The 24175-nt window shown below is 42.6% G+C and overlaps 1 protein-coding gene and 1 pseudogene across 8 annotated transcripts in view; both read left to right on the forward strand.

The window, feature by feature from the left end:
- Positions 1-24175, forward strand: part of MED12L (mediator complex subunit 12L) — a 313958-nt gene that overhangs the window by 13355 nt on the left and 276428 nt on the right. For all 8 annotated transcript variants that reach the window (XR_011650864.1, XM_045199938.3, XM_071220599.1 and 5 more), the window contains exon 3: positions 17254-17358. Coding sequence is in view for 7 of the 8 variants with exons in the window: in XM_045199938.3 (XP_045055873.2) it covers positions 17254-17358 (105 nt within the window). In the remaining variant the exon portion in view is untranslated. The remainder of the gene's footprint in view (positions 1-17253; positions 17359-24175) is intronic.
- LOC112309983 (ADP/ATP translocase 2 pseudogene) lies at positions 18696-19556 on the forward strand (annotated as a pseudogene).

Consider the following 24175-nt stretch of genomic DNA (forward strand, 5'->3'; position numbering starts at 1 on the left):
CTAGAGATAAGAAGGCGGAAGAAAACAGGTCGGGTCTAGGCTCGCACTCACTCCCCCGGAGGCTCTGGGGGAGAATTCTTTCCTCTTGGAGCCTCTGCTGGATGCAGGTGTCCCTTGCCTCATCTGTGGCCGCATCTGCCTACCTTCTGCCTCCGTCTTCAAGTGGCTGCCTTCTCTGTGTGTCTCTTTTTCTCTGAGTGCCTTATAAGGACACTGTTATTGGATTTAGAGTCCACCTGAATAATCTAGGATGATTTCCTGTCAAGATCTACAGGAGCCCTTTTTCCAAATAAGGTAACATTCACAGGTTCCTGGATTTGATGTAGACATCATTTGGGAGTCCTTTTTTTTTTTTTGGCCCGTGGGGGTTGGGAAGCTTGGGAATAAAAAGGAAGAGAGGATTTAGAGAGGATTTAAGAGAGGTGATTTGGATGGCAGGATGGACAAAGTATGGAAGTGTGATGAATGTAAGAACATACCAACATTTTTAGCTTAGGCTAAACCTTTTGATTTCAAGTCACCTTTATAATGTAATCTCAACCATTTGTAAGGATCCCATAGAGCTGTTGTGTATGTAGGTTTTATATTGCAATATTTACTGTATTAGAAGTAAAAACTGAGAAATTTTAGAAATGTATGTTCTCTTACAAATAATTTCAAACTAATTTCATGGTAAAAATGGTTTTTATGAACAATAGCCATTTTTCTAAACAAGTGAAAATTGTTTTACATTTTTGCAAATCTCTTTAATGTCTGGATTCTCATATTGAGTTCTACACTGAGTCTGTTACAATATGTTGTTTTGGCTGAAGAATATGAAAAAAAACCTGGCTTCACACAGATACGTGGTTGGAAAGTTCTTGGGAACCGCAGAGGTCTTAGACGTGGAGAACCACTGGCTTACACAGTTGATAGGTAGATTGATGGTGGTCCCCAAATTAACACACCTTTGGGAACAAAAGAACATGTTTGATCCCCCTCCACCCCAAGGATTGGGGTGGTGGGGGAGAGGTGGGGAGAGAATGAGTTCCTTTCTGAATGTTTTCAATTTGAGTTGCCTCTGGGGAATCCAGGTTGAAATAAATGTATAGAGTGGAACCTAGAAATCTGGATTTGGGTGCTTGAAGTCGTGGCTGTTGTTACCTGTTGAGAGCATGTGAATAGGTGGAGGACAGGCTGATTCCAAGGATGGGACCTTCCGGCACCGGACGTCCTGGACCCTGTCTGGCAGGACCTCTGAGGAGAGCACTTGGAGGGAGATGGGTGTGGGGTGCTGAGCAGCCAGAGGGAGAGTTACATGGAGTGAGACTCCAGCTATACCGGCCCCCTCTTAGTTGAGCAGTATGTCTCTGGGACCCTTACCCATGTGGCTCCTGTGGCCTGCTTGCCTTATTCTCTTTATCACTGCAAGTGATTGTGTGCTCTTCAGCACTCAGCACTGTTTGTGCTTGACTTATTTATCACCTGCTCTGTCCCCCAACCAATGCAAGTTCCATGAGGCAGGCAGGAGCCATGTCCTTTATACCCCCCACTGACACAACTGGAGGCAAGGAGAGGGACGTGGCAGGAGTTAAGTATTTTGTTGACAGCATCTGGTAACCAGGCAGTCATTGTCAGCAAATGGTTGTTAGAATACTGTTAAGTCAAGACGAAGTACAGGGATGCCAGGAAGTATCAAGACCTGGTTCCTCCCCTTGAGGCACTTTGAGTGGAGGGATGGCACTCCTGTGTGCCAAGCAGTCAAGTCATTAAAAGGTTCGGTGGGGTGATGGGAGCAAAGAGGGTGGGATTAGAAAAATCTTCAGAAATGTAGGTGTTTTCCAGGTGTCAAGGATGCAGAGATGGGAAATAGGACACCACCTTCGGAGGAACTGCAAAAAATTCAGTAAAGCAAGAGTATATTGAATCTATAAACTCGAACACGTTGGCAATTTTAGGGATAGTTGTGGGAGAGGAACAGATGAAACTGGCTGCAGAGAAAAGGGATAGCTGCTTGGTCCTGGGGGTCAGGGGATCAGAACCCAGGGGGAGAGATGCCTTATGTAGAACATCTGGGTCACTGCCTCTGAGAAAGAGGGGAGACAGGACACTTAGGGGCTCCCTGTTTGCCTTGAGTTTTCTACAGGAATTTCCAGAGTCAGTATGTGTAGAGATTTTCCTCAGCAAGAATAAACTCAGCCTTCAGCCCATACGCACTGTGCCACAGCTCAGCTATGCCAACGCTGTCTTGTCAGTTAAAACTGGGTAGCATTTGCTGCTGTCGTTTTCCCGCTGTTTCATTCATGGATTAACCTACTGAGGTTGTTGAGGAGAGGACGATTTAAGGCATTGGCGGCAGTGAAAAACAAATAAAGTGTTTTGACTGAAGTGTTGTTGGAATTATTTTGCTAAAATTCTGGTTTATGTAAAGATGCGAGGTTCCATTAAAACTATGTCCAAGGCTGAGCTAAATAATTTATCCTTCTCCTGAATTCTGCATGGAAGATTGATATTGACATTGCTCGGTTTTTGTGTCTTTTTTTTTTTTTTTTAAAGCTCCACACAGTGTTACCTTAGTAGACAGTATGGAAAGTATTTTCCGGGTCAGAGCTGTTTTTACTTTATTAGTTTTAGACTAAATGTCAACTCCTTCTTGAAAAAAAATTTATGAATTGGACATGCTGTTTACATTTCTACTAATCACATGAGATCTACTTTTAAGTCATCATTAAATAGTCAAAATGTTTTCCGAGTTACATTTTCATTTTCTTAGTACTGCCATGTGTGACTTCCATTAGGTGATAGGAGGGTGTGGAAGAGAAACAGAAGCCTGCTGTGTGTCCCCTCTAGAACTGTGCTTCTCAGAATATCTGTGGTGAAGGATCAGTTTTCCTTTTTAAAATTAATTTTTAATCTGTTACACTGATATATGATGAAAACGAATGGCTGAAAAAATGAAATGCTGATTGAATGCAGTGGCCGAAGTTTCCAAGCACTCACGCTCAGCTTTTGGATGCTTCTTGTTGAGGATCTGTTTGGGTTTCTGATGGCACTGCTCTAGAAGTTAACATCTGCTTCACTGATACACATAAAACCGTTTAAAAATGGCTAGTAGGGTTTTTTTAACCCTCACCTGAGGATACTTTTTATTGATGAGAGGGAGAGGTGGTCAGGGAGAGAGGGAGAGAGAAACATTGATCGGTTGCCTCCCCCACCCCTGTTCGCACCCCCAGCGGTGGGGATTGAACCAGCAAACTTGATGTGTGGACGGGATGGAATCTGCAACCTTTTGGTGTATGGACGATGCTCCAGACGCACTCAGCCAGGGCTGTGTTAGTTTTATTTATTTTAGAATTGAGGAATAATATATTCATTCAGTGTGGTATATAAAGTGCCACTTTTCATTCTGATAGCCAGTGTTGTGTTGGTTATTCTGAATGTTTTCCTTGTTTGCTTTCATGCTAGCCTCACAAGCACCTTTGAGGTGCGTACTATTATTTTCTTTTTACAGATGAAGAAACTGAGGCATGAGGAGGGATTAACTTGCTCAAGGTCATTTAGCCATATACTGATGGAGCTGGAGTCGGACTTCTGAGCCCCTGCGTAGCCATTCTGCTCTCTACATAGTGAGGCAAAAATGCTGTGTGAGTTCAGAAAAGAGGGTTGGAATACTTGGAGGTTTTAGGAGGATGGAGGATGTGAGGGGCAGGACCTGCTTGACTGGGGCCATGCTGCCCCCTTTCTTAAGACAAAGTGGGGAGGTAAGATGAGTGAGGTGCAGGGGCGGGTGGGGGGCAGAGAGGGGCAGTCTCGCAGGTCAGGCTGGGAGTCCAGGCAGGCTGGGGTGTGGTGGGTGGAGAGAAGCTCACGAGGTCCTGCCGTCAGATTTATCTCACTAGCTCACGGGTGATGAATGCAGTGGGGGAGAGAGTGAGTCCCAGAGGCTGCGAGGGAGGTGGCTGCGGTGACCAAAGCAGGAAGAAAAAAAGCCAAGTGATCAGGGCTGTAAATAGGACTGGAGGAGAATGGGCAGCTGGTGACGCTGGTCAAAGGAAAGGGAGAGAGGAGTATGAAGAATGCTCGACCTCTGGGACACTGTTCAGCTCGGATGGTGGGTGCTGTTGCTCGTGGACCTTGGGGTCTCACATTTTTGTGCTGTCTTTGGTGGTCTGACCAAGGATCTAGAATTCCTGAATTGCTGAATCAGAAGAAATGTCTGGACTCCCCTCCCCATTCACCCTGTGACTTCTGGCATGAGCTGGTTTACTGAAGAGCTTATGACGGAAAGGGCCAGTGTACCTTTGGTTCATACCGCTTGCTCATGCCCTCGGTACCTGTTATCTGCCTCCCGCGGGATGCTTTGGCAGTGGTGGTAAACTGCCGGAATTGGTTGGAAGGCTGGTTAAGCTCTGTGGAAGAGGTGGGGATGATCAAGCTCCTGAAAGTAGAGAGGGTGAAGGCTGAGAGGGGCTCACAGAGGTTTGTGTTCAGACTACGTTTTCGAAGGTGGACTTGCGAACATTTGTTTTCTTGCTCACAATGGTAGGTTTAGCCTCTCTGATTTCAAGCAATTGACCTAAAACAAATGAAAAAACTCACCAGCACCACCAACAAAAAGAGACATTACCAATTTCTGTTCTGTCTCTCCCAAGCAGGAAGAAGGATGCTCTGCATTTTAACCTGATTTTTCCTGCACGCATTTTATCCTTATCACCCAACAAGTTTTCCTTTTTAATGAACATGCAATTCATTGGGTGGAAATTGCACATGCCTACCAATGGGCATGTGCCAAGCGTGGGGCCAGGGGTAGAACTAGGCTGGGGGGTCAAGGGATGAACAAAAGGGACCCGGTTGGGGGTGAGTGTGTGTCAGTTAACTGGATAGCCTGTGACACATGGCTTGTGTGTTTTCTCTGCCCTCAGACCACCCAGCACCGAGGGAGGAAGGTTCAGTACTAGGTGAGAAATATGATTTATGGAATGCAAGGATTGTGAGGGACTGTGACTTACTGAAGCAGTGGGTGCTGTAAAGAGAAAACTATCTTTTGAGGCTGCCTTAAACAAAATTCTGGGCAGGGTAAACTAGCGGATACCTTAAGTCCTCTTTCCTGCTTTATGATTATGCAAATCTAAAACTTCAAGTATTTTTCTCCGGCAGTTTTCCTACAGTTTTTCTGAGAGCCACATCCAGGTGTTTGGTAGCAGAGCGGAGGGTGACATAGTGTTACATGTGATGTGGATATGAATTAATGGGATATAATAATTTAGATAAGAGGGGAATAAATGCGGAGTATATTTAGATGTAATCTGAAGCCAAATCTCTCCCACTTTAAAACGGGAAGGCAGGGCTGGCTGTCTCAGTAGGTTGCTTAGGTAGGGGGAGGAAGGTGGTCACGGGGAATTGGCCCATCTGAGAGCTGCGTGTTTTCAGCATGTCGTCTTTGGTGGACATTTCACCCAATTCATTGGCAAGTTACTTGAGTAACCGGTCATGTGTGAGATTTGGGCCTGTATGTGCTGGTCATACAAAAGATTGCAGTCACGATGATGATTCCCACCTCTGAAGTACTTAGTGTGTGCCAGCGACTGTGCTTGGGTGCCTCACGTGTGATTTTCACTCACTGTTTACCGTGGGCACTGGCAGGAAGTGGAGGGATCTCCATTTCACAGAAACGAAGGCAGCCAAGACTGCGATGCAGGTGTGTTGGGGCCACACTGAACTCCTCAAAGATCTTGCTGTATCTGAGAATAGATTGCACCTCCTGGCGCCCGGATTCTTACATGGCCTCTTAAGCATTTCATTTTTGCCCACGTTAGTTTTTCACCCTGTCAAATGGGGGTCCAGCCTGCCTAGGCCACTTGGCTCTTAGGAGGATGGGCATGAATGTGCTGCTTAAAGGCCGGGTGGCCCTGGCCAATATGGGTCACATGGTTGGAGCATTGTCCCGTAAACTGAAAGGTCGCAGGTTTGATTCCCTATCTGGGCACATGCCTGGGTTGCGGGTTCTATCCCCTGGTTGGGGTGCATATGTGAGACAACCAATTGATGTTTCTCTCCCTCTCTCCCTCCCCCTCTCTCTAAAATCAGTAAGCATGTCGTTGGGTGAGAATTTAAAAAAAAAAAGGCCAGGGTATGGTGTTATGATTGACATGATTTTCTTCTCTTTTGCCTGTTTCTCAGTACAGATATGAAATAAGACTTGTTTTGAGTTCCTGTCCTATTGGTTTCATTTAAGTCCCCACCATTAGTGATTGATGGCCTGCAGGTGTGCTGTGGATGGGGGTGAATATTAATAGCAGTGTAGATGGGAGTGGATGTATAGAGCAGAGTTTCAGATGCAAATGTGGCCCCATGTCAGAGATGTTGGAGGGGGAAGGGGACGTGCTGGGTTGTCATTCAGGAGAGTCCTCCCCTAAGTCAGTCTGGCCCATTCCCTTGGCCCTCTTCAGGAGGGCCTCTCTCTCTATCTTTTTAACTTCTCAGACCACTATTAAGTGACACCTGACTTAGAGGAGATGCAAACAGAAATTACTCCCTGTTGCTGTGTTGCAGGGCTGGTTGTCCGCTTATACAGAGCCCGTGATCCTGCCTTTCCCAGCTGCTGTACACTCCGCAGACAGCCTCTTGCTGCCGCCACGTGGCCTGGTCCTCATTTTGAGGGGTAGTCTTGCCCTGAGGGATAGAGCAGAGCTTTCCTTCTTGCTTCCCGTACGTGTATATTTTAGTTTCCCCGGGCTGCCGTAGCTAACTACCACACCTTCGATGACTAAAAATCATGGAAATAGATTTTCTCACAGTTGTGAAGGCTGGGAGTTCAATCCCAGGGCAGAGCCACACCTAGAAGGCTCTAGGGGAGGATCCTTCCTTGCATCCTCCAGCTTCTGTAGTCCCAGGCATTCCTTGGCTATGGCGGCATAACTCCAGTCTCTGCCTTTGACTGCCTCCTTGCCTTTTCTCTGATACGGGCACCAGCCATATTGGATTAGGGCCCATCCTAATTTAGTATGACCTCTTCTTAACTTGGTGATGTCTGTAGAGACCCCATTTCCAAAGAGGGTCCTGTGCACAGGTACAGGGATTAGGGCTGATATTAGGGCACACAGTTCAACCTACAACAGTGGGCCTACAAGACCTATTTCTAGACTTTCCTCTGCGTGTCCCAGGTTTGTCTGGTACTGCATCTTGCCTTCTGGATCCCTCTGGCTCAGGAAGTCCTGGGTCCCTACCGTTGTTCTCAGCCTTCACCCTTTCTCCTGTTATCTTCAACTACTTCCTGCATGGGTTCTTTGGTGCCATCAAAACATGGACAACATCCTCACATCTCAGCTCTCCCGGTACTCCATGACCCCATTTCCCTAGTTCTTCCCGCTTCCCATACTTTTCCTAAGCACACAGACTGTGTGCTCACTATCTCCTTCACTTCCCACTCTCCCTCTGCTCCTGCCAGTCTGGCTTCTGCCCTTGTTGTTCCACTGAGACCCTGCTCAGGTTGGGAGTGACAGCCACATTCCCAGCAGCACTTGCTCCCTTGGTGCAGAGGCGTCCTCCTTGGCTTCTGGGGTCCAGCACTCCCGGTTTCCTTCACCCCTCTCAGGCTTGACCATCTCAGTGTCCTTCGAAGGCTTTTCTTCCTCTACCTGGCCATTAACTCAGTATTGGATTCTTTGTGGGGTCTGGCCTAGGCCCTTGTCCCCTCTCACTTCACCTTCTCCCCAGGTGACCTTGGCCACCCCCGGCTTCAGTTAGTACCACTCAGGCACCTCACAGCTTTCCGACTCCATCCTAGACCTCCCTGCAGTCTAGATTTGTATATCTAAGTGCCTGTAAGAAACCTCTTGTTTTGTTTGCTTGCTATGTCAAATTTACATTTAAAACTGAACTCGTTTTACAATTTACATTTACTTGTTTTTAATTTACATTTAAAACAAGTTCAGTTCTCCTCTTCCCTCCAACCCCTCCCCAACACTTCTGTACCCTGGCTTGAGCTGTTACCATCCCAGAAATGGGGCAGACATCACTGACAGCCTCACTCTTTGTCATTCCATTATTAACACGCCAATAAAAGCCCTGTTGAGTAGCCCTCATAATTATCCCTCCACATACCCCCTTTTCTTCATCTCTGTCACCACCATCTTGATCCCAACTACCGCCCTCCGATGTCCTTACTCTTCTTATGAGAGCCTGACAGCTGGTGCCGGTCCCCCTGCCCACGGCCTCCCATTCAGTGTGACCCTACTCCAGTCAGCTGCTCGTGCTTCAGACCGAGTCAGGTCGACGATGTCCTCCCTCCACATAAAACGCCTTACTGTTCTTATGATAAAGGCAGAAGCCCTTCACCTGGTCCATGGACCTTGCGTAGTCTGCCCCCACCTACTGCTTGGTCTCATCCCGCACCTGCCCGCCTTCTGCTCCTGCTGTGACCACATTCTTCCCTGCATTTCCCAGCCCGAGAGCCTTTACACAGGCTCTCCCTGTCTTCTCTTAACTCGCTGGGGCAGGCATCCTCGTGATTGTTATGCCATCTTGGTGAACTCACCCGTTTATCATTATGATCTTTGATATCTTGAAGTCTACCTCATCCATATTAATAAAGCCACTCCAGCCCTCTTATGTTCATTATTTGCATGCTATTTATCTTTTCCCATCTATTCATTGTCAACTTATGTTTTTATATATAAAGTACACCACATAGTTGGGTTTTGCATTTTTATCCATTCTGACAATCCCTGTCTTTTAATTGCAATCTTAGTCCATTAACATTTAATTAGTATTTAATTATTGATATAGTTGGATTTAGGTATATTATTTTACTATTTGTTTGAACTGTTTTAAAAAGTAATTTTAATTTATCTCTTTGTATTTTAGTTATATCTCTTCACGTGGTTTTTTTGTGTGTGTGATAGCTCTAGATGTTACTATGTACATCCCTCATTTTTCAATCTTGGGGTTCATATTGTTTCACTCTATGTAAAATGTCAACCTTGCCATTTTAAGAGTTCTCTTAATTTAGTTAACACCTACTTCGACTCAGAGCTCAGTTCAAAGGTCAGTTCTGCAGGGAATTCTTGTTTGACGTCTCAGACTAGTGAGGCCTCTGTTGGGGCTTCTGAGCAGGTGGTGCTTTTCCGGGGGCACTGATCACTCTTGCAGTTTGCCCACTGTGGGATCCCCAGCACTTAGCACAGGGCTGTAAACTTAGTTGTTTGTTGATTGAATGAAGGGGAGCCCTGCCTCGTGGCTTCAGGAAGGCAAAAGATTTCATGATAATGTACTCCAGGGGATGGGAATGGCATTATGTAAGGCTGAGAGGTTGAAAAGACAATGTATGTGGGAAGGAGTATAATAGTCGAGTAGATTAAATGAGAGTTAAAATACAATACTTTTGTAGCTCTAAGTTTTTATAACAATAGCCACCATTTATAGAGCACTTGATGGGCCAGGCACCGTGCTGAAATCTCTGTACATTTTATCTTACATAATCTCAGCCCTGTGAGTTATTCTTGTCTCATTTCAAACGAAGCATCTGAGGTACAGAGAGGTCAGTTACCTTGTTTCCAATCACAGGTAAGGGCTGTACATTCACACTCAGATCTGTGTGATTCTGACACTTAGAATGGAAGGAAGTGAGACTGGTAAGTGAAGCTCAACTGTTCGAGGCATTGAATACCTGTCCTAAGTAATTGGGTTTTGATCCGGGGTCTACGTCAGGTGGAGAGAAGGCCAACAGATGTTAGTGAGGGTCTGTAGACTCTTATGCTAGATGCTTCTATTCTTTACCCCTTCTGGGGAAAAAAAAAAAAAGTGGAAAGCCCTCTGAGGCTTTTGAAAAGGGGAATGCAGGAAAGAAAACCGTTTCAGGATGATTAACCTGGGGCACTGGGCAGGCTGGATTCAGGTGAAGTCTGGATGGAGGCGGGGCAGTGTGTGAGGAGCAGTGAGGGGCCAGGGCCTGCTGTGACCTCGGCCACAGTCTGGGGAGGTGGCTGTTGTATTTTAAAGGAAAGAATGAATGTGAGATGTTTTGAGGGAAGTATGGATGAAATGGGTTAATGACGAGGTGTGAGGACAGAAAGATTATTCCCTTATCTTCTGAGTCATTTATATCTGCTAACTCTAAGTGTTGCCTAAAGACCATTAAATACATATCCGTGAGGGGTGCTGTCATAGCCTCGTTTCTCAGACTGGGATCTGCAGACGTCCACAGGGATCTGAGAGAATGTTCTTTTCAGAGGAAGGTGGGCGAGGCTAGGAAAAATGGCTCTAACGCTGTTTTTAAAGTTTCGTTGATTTGGGGGAAAACCCTGGCTAATGCAGCCGACCTGACAAGTGAATAGAGGGGCATTTTTCTGCTTCTGTGGCGTTCTCATCCCTGGTGGACATTTCTGTTCAGTTCGTTGACAGCTGCTGGGTTAGTTTGTTACATATGAGTAGGTGACTGTGGAAATTGAGTGTCTCTGCACATGTTCTGTGAGTTAGATGAGAAATCTGGGTTAGGTGAAGTGGGCGTGTGCCCCTGTGTGTAGGTTAGTGTGCATTCTTACTGCTTTTCAGATGGTCATTGAAAACTGTGCTCATCTGATCTTTTTTTCTTTAAGTGAGAAAGAGCTTAACCAGTTTCCTAATTAGTGTTAAAATGTTTTCACTTTCCCGAAGAAACGTTTATTGAAATTAAAAGATTGCTTTGAAAATGATCCAAAAAAATAAGATCATTCTCTGAAGTTCAAGGTAAATGCATGAGATTTATGGGTGCATTTGGAGTTCACCCAAGGTATTGAAGGTCTGTTTATTGTATTAGTATTAAATATGAAAATGCTCCGTGAACACTGGCCTTCCGTATGGATGTGGGCCAGTTTCTAGGCTTTTGTTTCTGTTTGTCTCTGGGTGCCATCTCCTTAAAGTTTCTTTAAAGCTGGTTATTTTAGTTAAAACCAATGACAAGATGTGCGGGAGACCTCTTTCCCCATGCTGATGTTATGTTTGGACCAGTTATGTTTTTAATGTGTTGAAATCCTTGTGCAGCCTGGTCGGGTGCGTGGCTGCTCTAGGCCACTGGGCAGAGACTGTGAATACATATTTTCAGCTGGCGTTGTCTCTTGGCTAAGTAAATATTAGGCACAAGTTATACAGTGCTCCCTCGATGCTGTTAGTGATAAATACATTTAAAACTCTCTTAAATTCATTGCTGTTCCCTCTCTTCCAAAAGAAAAAATATTTTTTTTGACTCCCCATGTCAGACAATGGGAAATTTTTAAACCTTTCTTAAGGGTCCTTGAACTGGAAAAGGCTTGGCTCTGCTGGTCTGGTCTCCGGAGCACAGGTCTAGGAACGAGACCCCGATTACTAGTCCTGTGTGCCTCAAGTGGTTGGGGTTTTAGTTGTCTCCCGTCTGCAGAAAGGCAGAGTAGCAGCTCATTGTTCTATCTGTCGTGAGAATCACTGACTAGGCGTAGTGGAACATGTTTAAATCTCTAGAAGCAGCATTGTAAGAATTTTGGTGGTGATTTTGAAAGGTTTGTTAAAAGATAAACTTAGGCATATTAAACTTTTAGGAATTTATTTGAGCAAAAATCAATTCAAATTGGACAGTACAAAAGCAGAAGTTGTTAGAAGCACTCCATTGACTGGGGAAAAGCTTTTATAGAGAAAATGTGGAAGCAAAGTAAGGAAATCATTGATTGTGCATAGTTTAAACCCTAGTTGGCTTTTTCTGATTGGTTCTTCTTAGGTTTGGCTTTTGACACATTACCGCCACCTCAGTCGAATGACCTCCTTGTTTAATTAATTTAACAATCCCCTCCTTCCTTTTTAAAAAATGATTTTATTTTTAGAGAGAGGTAAAGGGAGGGAGAGAGGGAGAGAAACATGGGTATGAAAGAGAAACACAGATCAGTTGTCTCTCTCACACTCACAACCTGGGGATCTGGGCCCCAACCCAGGTGTGTGTCCTGATGAGGAATCGAACTTGTGATCCTTTGGTCTGCAAGAGGACACCCAGTACACTGAGCCACATCAATCAGGGCAATAATTCCCCTTTTTGGTGAACCTCTTGTACATGAAATTAATCAAAAACTTGGTATTAATGCCACTCTCAGTCATCATGCCCCTTTCTCATCATGAAACTCAGGTTATGATGTTAGATTCATAGAGGAGTTGCTATTGCTGTTTGTCCTGTTTTTCATCTTGTTTCTGTTTCTCTAAGTGCAGTGAGACCATCTGATGTGTTGCCGATGGCTGCAAACATGCATTTAAAATGTTTGGGAGAACTCAGTGCACCAGGGAGAGTGTAAGAGGATGATACCAAAAGACTGAGTATACTTCTTAGCCATGGCCTCCATGGGCCAAACCAGTTGGTGTCAAATAAATTTAAAAATGTATCTGATGAAGTATCAACCTGTTTTAGCCACATAGCTTGTTAGTTAATATCTTGTTCGCATTTCTACAATACCATAGGTGTTAATTCAGGTACAAGAGGAGGTATTTGCTGTGGGACGACTCCTTGTTCAGCCAGTGAGTATTATAAAGCAATTCTATAATCAAAGACCACCTTAGCAAGAGAGCCTGGGGCCTTCTGTTGTGCTGCCATGGCCCGCCCTGGCAGTGGACTCAGCAATGGTTGCCAGAGTTTAGGATAAGTCTCTAAACAAATGTTTGTCTGTTCTAACTCTGAGCCAGGGAAGAAGGGGCTGTCCAAATGACCCCCATCCAGAGGGGTTAATTTCTGTTTGTAAACTTCGTTTTGGTTGCTGCTATAAATACAAGGGAATGGACCGATGTTCAGTTTCGGAGGTCTCGCGAAGGGACCGTGGAACAATAAATACAGCAGAGCACATTGCCCTTTCGTCCTGCAGCTGTCAAGACTGAGTGCCCAAGCATGGGGACCAGTACCAAGCCTCCATATAGAAAGGAGCCCCAGGTTGTTTGGAGTCAGAGGAGTCATTTTTCCCTTTTTCTGCTTTTTGTTACTTGAGGCCTTACACTGGGCCCAGTCCAGCTTAAATTAAGTTGGACCCAGTCCGACCTCAGAACCAGTTTGTGTTCTAGGTTGGACCCAGTCCAATTTCTTTTAAGTGAGCTTCCCTCGGACCCAGACTGAATAAAGAGAAGCTCAGATAAATATGAAGAGCTCTTTTAAATGCAAAAATCTGGGGTCTTAGCTACCTGGTACTCCAGATGCAGGGAGAAAGCAGTGCGCTCAGGAGTGCTGCGGGCAGTCTTACCTGGCTGCTCCTGGCTCTTGGGTGCCTTGGGGGTCTCCCATGGGTCCCAGTTCTGACCTCAGAACTATTGAAAAAAAAACTGAGGCATATTAAAATTTTAGAAATTTATTTGAGCAAAAGTTGATTTCAGTTGGGCAGCACCAAACTGAAGTGGTTAGGACCACTCCATTGCTGGGAGCTGGGGAAAAACCAGTATAGAGGAAAGGTGGAAGCAGAGTAAAGAAATTATTCATTGTTTATAGCATAAACACGAGTTCGCTGTTTGTAATTTGCTGACCTGAGGTTTTGCTGTTAAAACCTGGGGCATTTAGAAGTTTGGATTGGTTTGCTTATGTAGGTGCCAGCAGCATGAGCGCCACCTCGGTCTCATGGCCTCGTGTTGAATTGATGTAACAATACAGATGGAAATACAGACTCCAGAGTCATGAGCTAGTGATTTAGAATGTGCTTATTATGGTATTCAAACAGGTTTTCATTCACTTATTCTTTTGACAATAACTTACTGAGTGCCTGTGTGTGCTGTGTGCTACGTGCCAGGTGCAGCTCTGTGTGCTTGACACTCGTCTGAACAAAACAAAGACCCCTGGTCTCACGGCCCTTACGTTCTGGTAGGGGAAAGAGACAGTACGTGTTGTAAGTAAATTAATTGGTGTTTTTGGTGATAAGTGCTGGGGATTGTTGGAAGGTTGGAGTGCTGGGGATGAAATGAGTAGGGTGAGAAGTTCCAGTTTTCAATAGGGTCATCAGAATTTCTCATTGAGAGTATGAAATTTGAGCAAAGACTTCAGGTGGTTATGGAGTTGCCCATGTGCGTACCATGAGGAAGAGCAATCCAGGCAGAGGGAACAGACAGTGCAAAGGTGCTGAAACTTGAGAACACCCAACTGGCATACTGGAGAAACTGCAAAGAGAACTGGGAACAGTATGGCTGGAGTAGAGTGAGCAAAGAGCGGGGAGTATGGTTCAGAATGAGGTCAGAAAGGTAATAGGGGCCAGGTCACATAGGGACTTGTGGGACATCATAGGACCTTTGCTTATACTCTGAGTTGGGGAGTTAAGACAAGTTTTGAGCAGGAGTAACATGCCCTCATGTTTTAAGAACCCTGTGGCTGCTGGATTGAAATGGTCTTCAGGGGGCAAGAGTAGAAGCAAGGGGGGAGACTGGATGGGAGCCAAATTAGGAGACATTGCAGTGGCCACACAGGAGATGATGGTGGTCCTGACCTGGGGTGGTAGTGAGTAGTGGTCAGATTCTGGGTGTATCTTCATGCAACTTACAATCCAAGATTAAAAAGTTTTCAGCATTCAGGTTTCCCAATAGTACCTGTGTGAACCCTTGTTTGAGGAAAATCGGATGTGGTTGACAGATGTGTGGTCACGGTTCCATGTTCTTTTCCTTCTGGGGATTTGTGTGTGTGTGTGTGTACACGTGTGCACACAGACAGGGCATGTCTCTCCAGGCCAGTGGTTAGCAGTCACACGTGACGAGCCGCTCTCTGAGCCAGTGTCAGTTTAGAGTAGAAAGTTACGCAGCACTAAGTGAAACTAATTGGTCCTAAACGCTTCGCACATTTCCTCTTGATTAAGCTGGAACATATTTTTAGTAAAAATATATGCTGTTACCCAAGGTTTCTCGTAATTCTCTGATGATAAATGAAAGATAATCAATTTTCTTATCATGATCCCATTTGTGCCCCTTCTTTCTTAGACTCTGAGACTATGGAAATTTCAATAGGTAGTCTTGCCCTAGATTTCCCAATAATTAATTTGAAACTGTGGTAGCCAGTTTGAGATGTCTTCCGATAGGTGTGCAGCTCATTTTCTGTGCAGATCATGACTTCAGCGATCTTCTGTGCTTGGAGGAGACTTGATTGTCATGGAGCTGCATTTCCTGTCGTGGGGTCTTTGGAAAGCTTGCCAAGACAGTGGCGCACCAGGGTGTTAGGTAGAGCCACACAATTAAGTTACATGGAATGTCTCCAGGAGACCTCAGTTCTCAGCCAAGGTGACCGTTCAGATGCTTATATGTCATAGACTGCTTTGTTCTAAGGCTTCCTGCCTAATACAGTCATGATTTTGGTCAGTTGATTTTTTTTGTTTTCATTTTACCTTTGCAGCAATTATTTATGAGGAATAAGTATATATTCTTATTCTTTTATTGTGGACATCATTAACCCAACGGTTACTAAGGCCATTTCTTGGCCTGGATTGAAGGGAGTAGAAAGTAGCTTCCTTTGCTCAAGCCTTTCCTTTTTATGTTTTTAAGTTTGTATTTTAGGAACTCTGATTTACTTCTATAACTTAGTGATTTGGGCAGTGCAAGGTTTTTCTTTTTCTTTTTTTTTTTAAAGCTGGGCTATTTTTGATATTTTGTGACCTTGGGAAGAAAAGTTCCTGTGTATCTATCCAGTAAGAGATCCTTTTTTAATGAGAGTATGAGTTGTAGCTATATATTTTTGGATCACATTTTCATGTGTCATTTATAATTTGGTAGCATGGTATCTGGGGAGTTTGTCTTCCTAGTCTGGGATGGGGAAGTCAGTGTTTCAGTGTTGGCTCTTTCCATGTACTGTACAGGCTTAGTGCGCCTCGCTCTTCTCATCAGTAAATGGGCATGAAGACAAACACCTACCGTCCACCTCGGAGTAGGTAAAGATCAAGGAAGCCAAGATGTATGAAAAAACTGCAAGCTCCAAACGTTCCTTTAAATGCAGGTCATTGTGTTGTGTGGTTATCACAGAGCTTGTGCCTAAGAACCTTTCGTTTCTGTCTTTAACTTGCTATGGGGTCTTGGGTAAGTTGAGTGAGCCAGTTTTCTTGAATGTAAGATAGGGCTGTGCATAGGGGCTGTCTAAGAAGGAAGAGTCAAACTATGGGCTCTCTAGAAGCAATAAAAAAAGTCCGTTTAGTTTTTCTGTACGATGGCTCTAGTAGTGCTTAGTTGTCTTTAACTTCATTCGAGACACTTTTGTTAGATTGTATTGTGACAGGTGACATATCAGCGTGTGTTAAATAAAAGTTCTGAAAATTGGCGATTTATTTATTTATTTATTTATTTATTTATTTATTTATTTATTACTTTTAGACGGGGAGAAGGGAGGGAGAAAGAGAGGGAGAGAAACATCAATGTGCGGTTGCCTCTCATGCACCCCCAGCTGGGGACCTGGCCCACAACTCAGGCATGTGCCCTCACTGGGAATTGAACCGGTGACCCCTTAGTTCACAGGTTAGCACTCAATCCACTGAACTATACCAGCCACAGCCCAAAATTGGTGAATTTTGGGGCAGCCATTTTAATATGGAAGATACAAGAAAGATATGCAATATTTTCAGCATATTATGCCTTATTATTTCAAGGAAGGTAAAAATGCAACTGAAACACACACACACAAACACACACACACACAGATTTGTGCAGTGTATAGAGAAGGGCTGTGACTGATCAAACGTATCAGAAGTAATTTGCAAAGTTTCTTGGTACTATTGACATTTGGCCAAATAATTCTTTACTGTGTGGCTGTCATATGCATTAGAAGATGTTCAGCAACACCCCTGGCCTCTACCCACTGAAAGCCAATAGCAGGAGATAGTTGACATACTTGAAATATCCAAATCAATAAAGTTATTGGTGAAAATGAAAAATGTGTCTTTTATTTTATGGAAAAAAACCATACGGACTTTTTGGCCAACCCAGTAGTTTAAAAATTCTATGATTTTATATGTCTGTGTGTGGGGGAGGAATTTTTTGCTCCCTTGCCCCCCCAAGTTGTTAGTTAAAAAATTTCAAACTTGCAGAAGAGTTAAAAGAATGGTGTAATGAACACCCATACCCCTATCTATAGCCAGAGTCAGCAGTTGCCAACATTTTGCCACATTTGTTTTATCTCTCTCTACTCATTTATACATTGGGTTTTCAACTTTAATTTCTGCTTTCTTTGATGTGCGTTCAACAGTTCTTTTCTGCAGAGTGTAGCAAAGTTAGTCAGTAGGCTGTAGTATGAAGGGTAAGTGGGAGCGTTTACATCCTTCTGATTAATCAATACCTTTTCTTGAACAGGATGAACTTACTGCTGTGAATGTAAAGCAAGGCTTCAACAATCAGCCAGCCTTTACTGGAGATGAACATGGCTCAGCCAGAAATATTGTCATTAACCCATCAAAGGTACGCTACTTACCTGTGTTCCAAAACTTCTGCGAAGTATGTGTATGTGACACCGTTAGTAGTTAATGTTGATAAACTACTGTTATTTAAACCACGATCCATATTCAAATTCCCCCACATATCCTGCAAACTGCCCCGTGTAGGACCCAGTTGGGCATCATGCATTGTGCTTGGCTGTCCTGTCTCCGTAGTTCCTATAAATCTCATACAGCGCGCTCTCCAGCGTCTCGTTCTGTTTTTGCTTTTGTTTTGGGGGAGCTTTCAGGACTGCCATTTGAGGAGAGTCCAGTCCAGTTACTTGTCTTATATTTTAGTCCTTTGTTCTAGGTTTGTCTAGTTGTTCTCTCACGACAGGATTCAGGTTGAGTGCATTGCATTACGTCAGAAAGCACGCAGTGCCACTTTGCCCTTAGTGTTGGTTGCACTAAGTTCCATCACTTACGGAGGTGTCTGCCATCTCTTTACATCGTGACAGTAGTCATGGTTCCTTGTGGTAACCTCTGCACGGTGATACTTTGAGAACCTGTGAGTATCCTATTCTCCAATAAAGTTTTGTCCTGTGATTTTAGCATCAATTGGTGATTCTTGCTGAATGATTTATTTTGCTGAGGGATGCAAAATGATATTTTCTAGTAGTTACTATTTTTCATACATTTATTAGTTGGCATTCTTTTGCAAAGGACATCCCATTTTGGAGTATCACCTTTAACTTCTGGACTCCTTTTAAAATCTGATGTATTGTTTTCATTTTGCTTTTTGATACTCAAATTGTCTTATATTTGGGCCGTGGGGGTGCCTTTAACCTGGCTCTTGGGTTTTTTTTTTTTTTTTTGAGCACTGTACCTCTGACACAATAACACATTCCAGGTTCATGTTCTTTCCCGGTGTCAGCTCCGATCTGCATGCTTGGTATGGTCTTTGCTACTTGAGCATCGTAACTTCTAGGCCCTTTCAGTCGACAGAGATGGGAAACATGTTTCGATTTTTTTTGTTTGTTTTCCTTCCCTCCTTCCTTCCCTTTCCCTTCCCTCCCTCAGTGTCACGGGACTTCCCTGTATTGTCTTTGTACCTCCTTTCTCCTAAGGTGAGAACCCTGCCTCTCAGCAACATCAGCATATTTATTAATCTACTCTATCTTGCAATACACATAAAGAGTTTCAGAATAAATTATACTAATATTTTCAACAAAATTACTAGGTAAAGTTTTCAATTTTTCTACACTAATTTTTGTCTTTATAGTACTTACTTTCATTAACATTAGACAGTCAACTGGAGCCCCAAAGTCCCAGCCGCTTACAAGCCCAGCCCCACAGTTGCTGCCTTTTCTTCCCATCAACATGGTAGATGCCGCTGTGTCCTTTGCCAAGGGCTTCCTGGCAGGTGCAGTGGCTGTGGCCATATCCAAGATGGCCGTAGCGCCCATCCTGCGAGTCAAGCTGATGCTGCAGGTACTGCCTGTCAGCAAGCAAATCATAGCAGCTAAGCCAAGCCGTGCAAAAGCAGTATACTCTGTGTGGTTCTTATCCCCAAGGAGCAGGGAGTCCTGTCCTTCTGGCTGGTAACCAGATCCTTCTCCACCCAGGCTCTCAGCTTTGCTTTCAGAGATAAATATAAGCAGATCTTCCTGGGTGGGGAGGACTAGGGAACCCAGTTCTGCTGATACTTTGCAGCAAATCTGACATCAGGTGGTTGCTCTGGGGACACCTCCCTGTTTTTTGCATATCAAAGCTGGAGTTGAAATGGATTTCAAAGGCCTCAGGGACTGCCTGGTTAAGATCTACAAATCTGATGGGATCAAGGGCCTGTACAGAGGTTTCAATGTGTCTGTGCAGGATATTATCACATACCCACCTGCCTGCCCACTTCAGCTGCCCACTTCGGTATCAGTGACACTGAACAGGAATGCTCCAGGTCCCAAGAATACTCTCATCTTCACTAGCTGGGTGATGCACAGTCCGCCATGGCAGTGGCTGGGTTGACTTCCTATCTGCTTGACGCCATTTGTTGCTGTGTGATGATTCACTCAGGGTGCAGATGAACTGATACCATGTACAGAGGCATGCTTGACTGCTAGAGGAAGATGGCTTGTGATGAAGGAGGCACAAAGCTATTTTCATGGGTGCTTGGTCAGTGTTCTCAGAGGCAGCACTGGTGCTCTTGTGCTTGTCTTGTATGATGAAATCAAGAAGTTCACATAGTTCTGGCTGGTGTGGCTCAGTTGGCTGGAGTGTAGTCTTGTAAACTGAAGGGTCTTGGGTTCAATTCTGGGTCAGGGCACATGCCTGGGTTGTCTGATTGGGCCACATAGAACAGCCTCTGATCTGGTACACAGGAGAGGCAACCAGTTTCTCTCTCCAAATGATGTTTCCCTGCCTCTCTCTCTCCCTCCTTTTCCCTCTCTCTAAAATCAATAACATGTCCTTGGGTGAGGATAAAAAAAATAAAGAAAAAGAAATTCATATAAATTATTTCTTAGTCTTCCTTCTCTGCCCCCCTCAACCTCATGAGCAGGCATGTTGTGTTACGTGACGTATCTTGAGTATTCTTGAGACACTGTCGGCGATCACTGGCAGCAATTTACGGCTTGAAAGTGGGAAGCAGAATATTCATCTGACCAGTTTTCTTTAAAAGCCCTTTCCATGATGATGGGGCTCAAGTATATTTTTTATTTTAGTCACTCCTGATAAACAACAAATTTGAAGAAATAAAAAATATTCCAAAAAATAGTATAGTCAGAATGTAGTGTTAGTTTTTCTGAATTAAAATTTTTTTCTGTGTGGTAATATTAATAATTAGATATATAGATAGAAGTATTTGTTTCTGTTTGTAGTCTTTTAAGGTTTGATTTTGAAGTTATTTCTTTTTCAAATATTAAAATACTGTTATTAAGTTGAAACCATCATGCATATACATAAAAAGAAATCAAACATAGAGACTGGTGTCTATACTTTTTCCTTCTTCCCCAGAGATATCCATTGTTAAAGGTTTATGTATCATTCCAGATCTCTTCTTACGTGCGCACATGGACACACAGACACGAATGCAATTGACAACTCAGTAAACTATCAACCAAAGTATTTAAGTGGTGTGAAAGAAGATAGAAACATTTGTCTTTTTCCAATCTTGGCACTTTTTAAAATGCTATAACCACAATTATGTAAGTTGTAATTTGTGTTCTTCTTTTTTTATTGTGGTAAAACAAACATAACATAAAATTTACCATTTCAACATTTTAAAGTGTACAGTTCTTTGGCATTAGGTACATTCACATGGTTCTGCAACTATCACCACCATCCAAAACTTTTTCACCTTCCCTAACATATACTTTTAAAGAATGTAACATTTTTTGTCTGTACTTTTCTTTGAGGTTGAAGTATTCATGTTCATAATAATTAATGGATAGATAACATTTCATCATTTATGTACTATAATGGATCAAAGCTATAACAATGAGCTGTTGCCAGTTTCTTATGGTTATTAATAAAGAGGTTGGAGTCATAGTTGAACCTAGAGCTTTTGTTCTTTAGGGTAAATTCCTAGAAGAATGCTTCCCCAGAAGGTGCATTCGTCTTCCAGAGCGGCCATAACAAAATACCACAGACTGGGTGGCTTAAACAACAGAAATTTGATTTTCCGAGATAGTTTATTTTCTCACAGTTCCAGAGGCTGGAAGTGCAAGATGAGAGTGTCAGCAGGTCTGGTGTCTCCTGAGGCCCGTCTCCTTGGTGTGCACACACTGCCGCTCACACGGCGCCCTCTCTCTGTGCGCATGCATCTCTGCTGTTTCTTCCCTTCCCATAGTGATGCCAGTCGCGAGGGCGCCATCCTCGTGACCTCATTTCACCTTAGTTGCCTCTTTAAAGGCCCTGTTCTGGAAGACTGTCAGGGCTTCACAGCTTTGGCATCTGCATTTTGGGAAAACACAATTTAGTTCATAACAGAGAATATGAATGTTTTATCTCTTCATTTGAGCTGCCAAATAGTCCTCAGTTGTATCAAGTTTTATGTCAATTTAAATAACAATAGAACTATCACCCATTAGAAGTAACTTCTGCTGCTATCAACCCTCCTGTGACATTTACTCAAGAATCAACCCTTCTGAGGGAGTTTGATCTTATAAATATTAAATACATAAACTATAGAGTGTAGCCCCTCAACTTGTCCCATTTTCTTATTGAATAAGTAATTTTTAAAATAGCTCTGCGTGGATGGAAACAAGTTTTAAATTAAACCTTATCTCTCATACCTTGTCCAAGAGAGTGCAAATTGGTATAAACCTTATGGAGGGCAATTTAGCAGTATTGATTAAAATTAAAGATCATAAAATCTGAATTCCAAAAATTTATCTGAAAGCTATAGCTGTACATGTATGAGATAATAAATAGGGAAGGCTGTTCATTTAAGGTTTTTTTTTGTTTTTTTTCCTTCTGCTTTTTAAAATTTATTTATTTATTTATTTAGAGTATAATTTTATTTTTTTTAAACAGGGGAAGGGAAGGAGAAAGAGAGGGAGAGAAACATCAGCATGTGGTTGCCTCTCACGCGCCCCCTAGCGGGGATCTGGCCTGCAACCCAGGCATGCATCCTGACTGGGAATTGAACCCATGACCCTTTGGTTCACAGGCCTGCACTCAATCCACCTAGCTACACCAGCCGGGGCCATTTTAAGGGGTTTTGTAATAGCAAGTTTGGAATGAATAATCTAAATGTCCGTTTACACGGGTGCTTGATTCCATAAAATGTCCATCCACACAGTACATTACTATGTGTCTGTAAACATGAATGAGGACGCTCTCCTGTGAAAGGCTCTCAGACATTTACTAATTGTCCAGAAGGAGATTTACATACAAGAAAGAAAAAAAAATTTTCGTGTTTGTGCGTATTCTCACAAAGTAACACTGGAAAGTCATAAGAAACTAATCAAAGTTGGTTCCTTGGTGGTTGGCATTGGGACTTGGGGACGAGGCTCTTTACTTTTTTTTTTTTTTATTTTGGAATAATGTGAATATATTGCTGTTAAATAAAATTAAATGTGTGACCATGTTTTGAATTTTTTTTTTTTTTTGAGTCCTAACGTGCATTTTATTCTCTCTCTTCTTTCGGAGATTTTGACTTTGTTTACAGTATGCGGTTGTTCACCAGGTTTGTTAGGAAGTAAAACATATATACAGTCACCATGTTCCACCGCTATCGTGTATATGGAAGGGAGTATAATTGTAAAACAGGCTTCTCGGACTAGTTTTTTAAAATAATAATTTATGCCTTTGTTATGATTAAACTGCTCATACATAATTGCAAATAAATGTAAAACAATTTGCATAGGTAGGTGTTTTGGGTCCTTTGTTCAAAGACCAAATAAAGTTTCCCAATTGATTGAGAAATTTAAAATGAACAATTTGTTACTATTAGTGGCTTGTTTTTAAACAACTTTTTTTTTTTGCTAAATTTTTGCATTTATATAATCTGGGCATTATGTAAATATTTGCTTATACACTATGAAGTTGTTTTTTTAAAAAAGTAAAGCTTAGACTTTTTTTGTAATTACTCTAATGTTTATAGCCATTTTGCATCAACACACCAAAAACAGACTTCCTTCTATTGTACATTAATCGCAAGGATTAAGGAATCACAAGGCACATTAGAAGTTTTGTTTTTAACACTAGCTTTTCACCCTGGTAGATAATAAACTTGGCTAGTTGCTTACAACTGTTTTAGCCTATGGATCAATTGTTTGACTCATGATCATAAACTAAGTAGTGATTCTTATTGGGTTGGCCAAAAGGTCTGTTTAGTTTTTTTCCGTACGATGGCTCTAGTATTGTTTAATTGTCTTTAACTTCATTTGAAACAATTCTGTTAGGTTACATTGCGACAGCTGTCATATCAGTGTGCATTAAAAAAGAAAGAAACTTCAAAATCAGTGGATTTCTGTGCAGCCATTTTAATATCTGAAGATGGAAGGAAAGGTACATTTTTGGCATATTATGCTTTATAATATCAAGAAAGGTAAAAATGCAACTGAAATGCAAACAAAAAAGATTTGTGCAGTGTATGGAGGAGGTGCTGTGACTGATCAAACATGTCAGAAGTAATTTGCAAAGTTTCTTGGTACAATTGACATTTGGCCAAATAATTCTTTACTGAGGGGCTGTCTTATGCATTGCAAAGATGTGCAGCAGCTGGCTTCTACCCACTGGAAGTCAATAGCAGGAGATAGCCAACATACTCAACATATCCAAATCAATAAAGTTATTGGTGAAAATGAAAAATGTGTCTTTTATTTTATGTAAAAAACTAAATGGACTTATTGGCCAACCCAGTATTTTGCTTCACCAGAGTAGGTATTTTGTTTTAATCATGGTTATTACGTCTGATAACCTTATTGGAGGTATTTACTAGAAAGTATTACTAATAAACTTTCATATTAAAGAATTCCCAGGGAATGAAATGTGATACTTTGATAGGATTTGGAAATTCCAAGAGATTTTTTGTGGATTTATTTAATTTTTAGATATTACTTTATCTCCTTCCTTGTTGTCTTTCTCCTTCTTTTGACCCCTTTTGGTCTGGTTAATATGAAAGTGCTGCAGTAATTCACAGAAGCTCCCTTTGCTGTCTTGTTCCACTTAGAGCAGGTAACAGTAGCTTTCTCCTGAAACACTTGTACTCATGAAATTGGCAGCCCAATCAAAAATGTTGAATACTTAATTTAATTGAGTCTTGTAATTTTCCATTTAAATAAATTAAATTTCTCTAGACTCTTTTTAAAAAGCACTGAGTGTAAATACAGAGTTTCCTTTCCAAAAATACATGCTAT

The sequence above is a fragment of the Desmodus rotundus genome, chromosome 2, assembly GCF_022682495.2.
Source record: "Desmodus rotundus isolate HL8 chromosome 2, HLdesRot8A.1, whole genome shotgun sequence".
Lineage (NCBI taxonomy): Eukaryota > Metazoa > Chordata > Mammalia > Chiroptera > Phyllostomidae > Desmodus > Desmodus rotundus.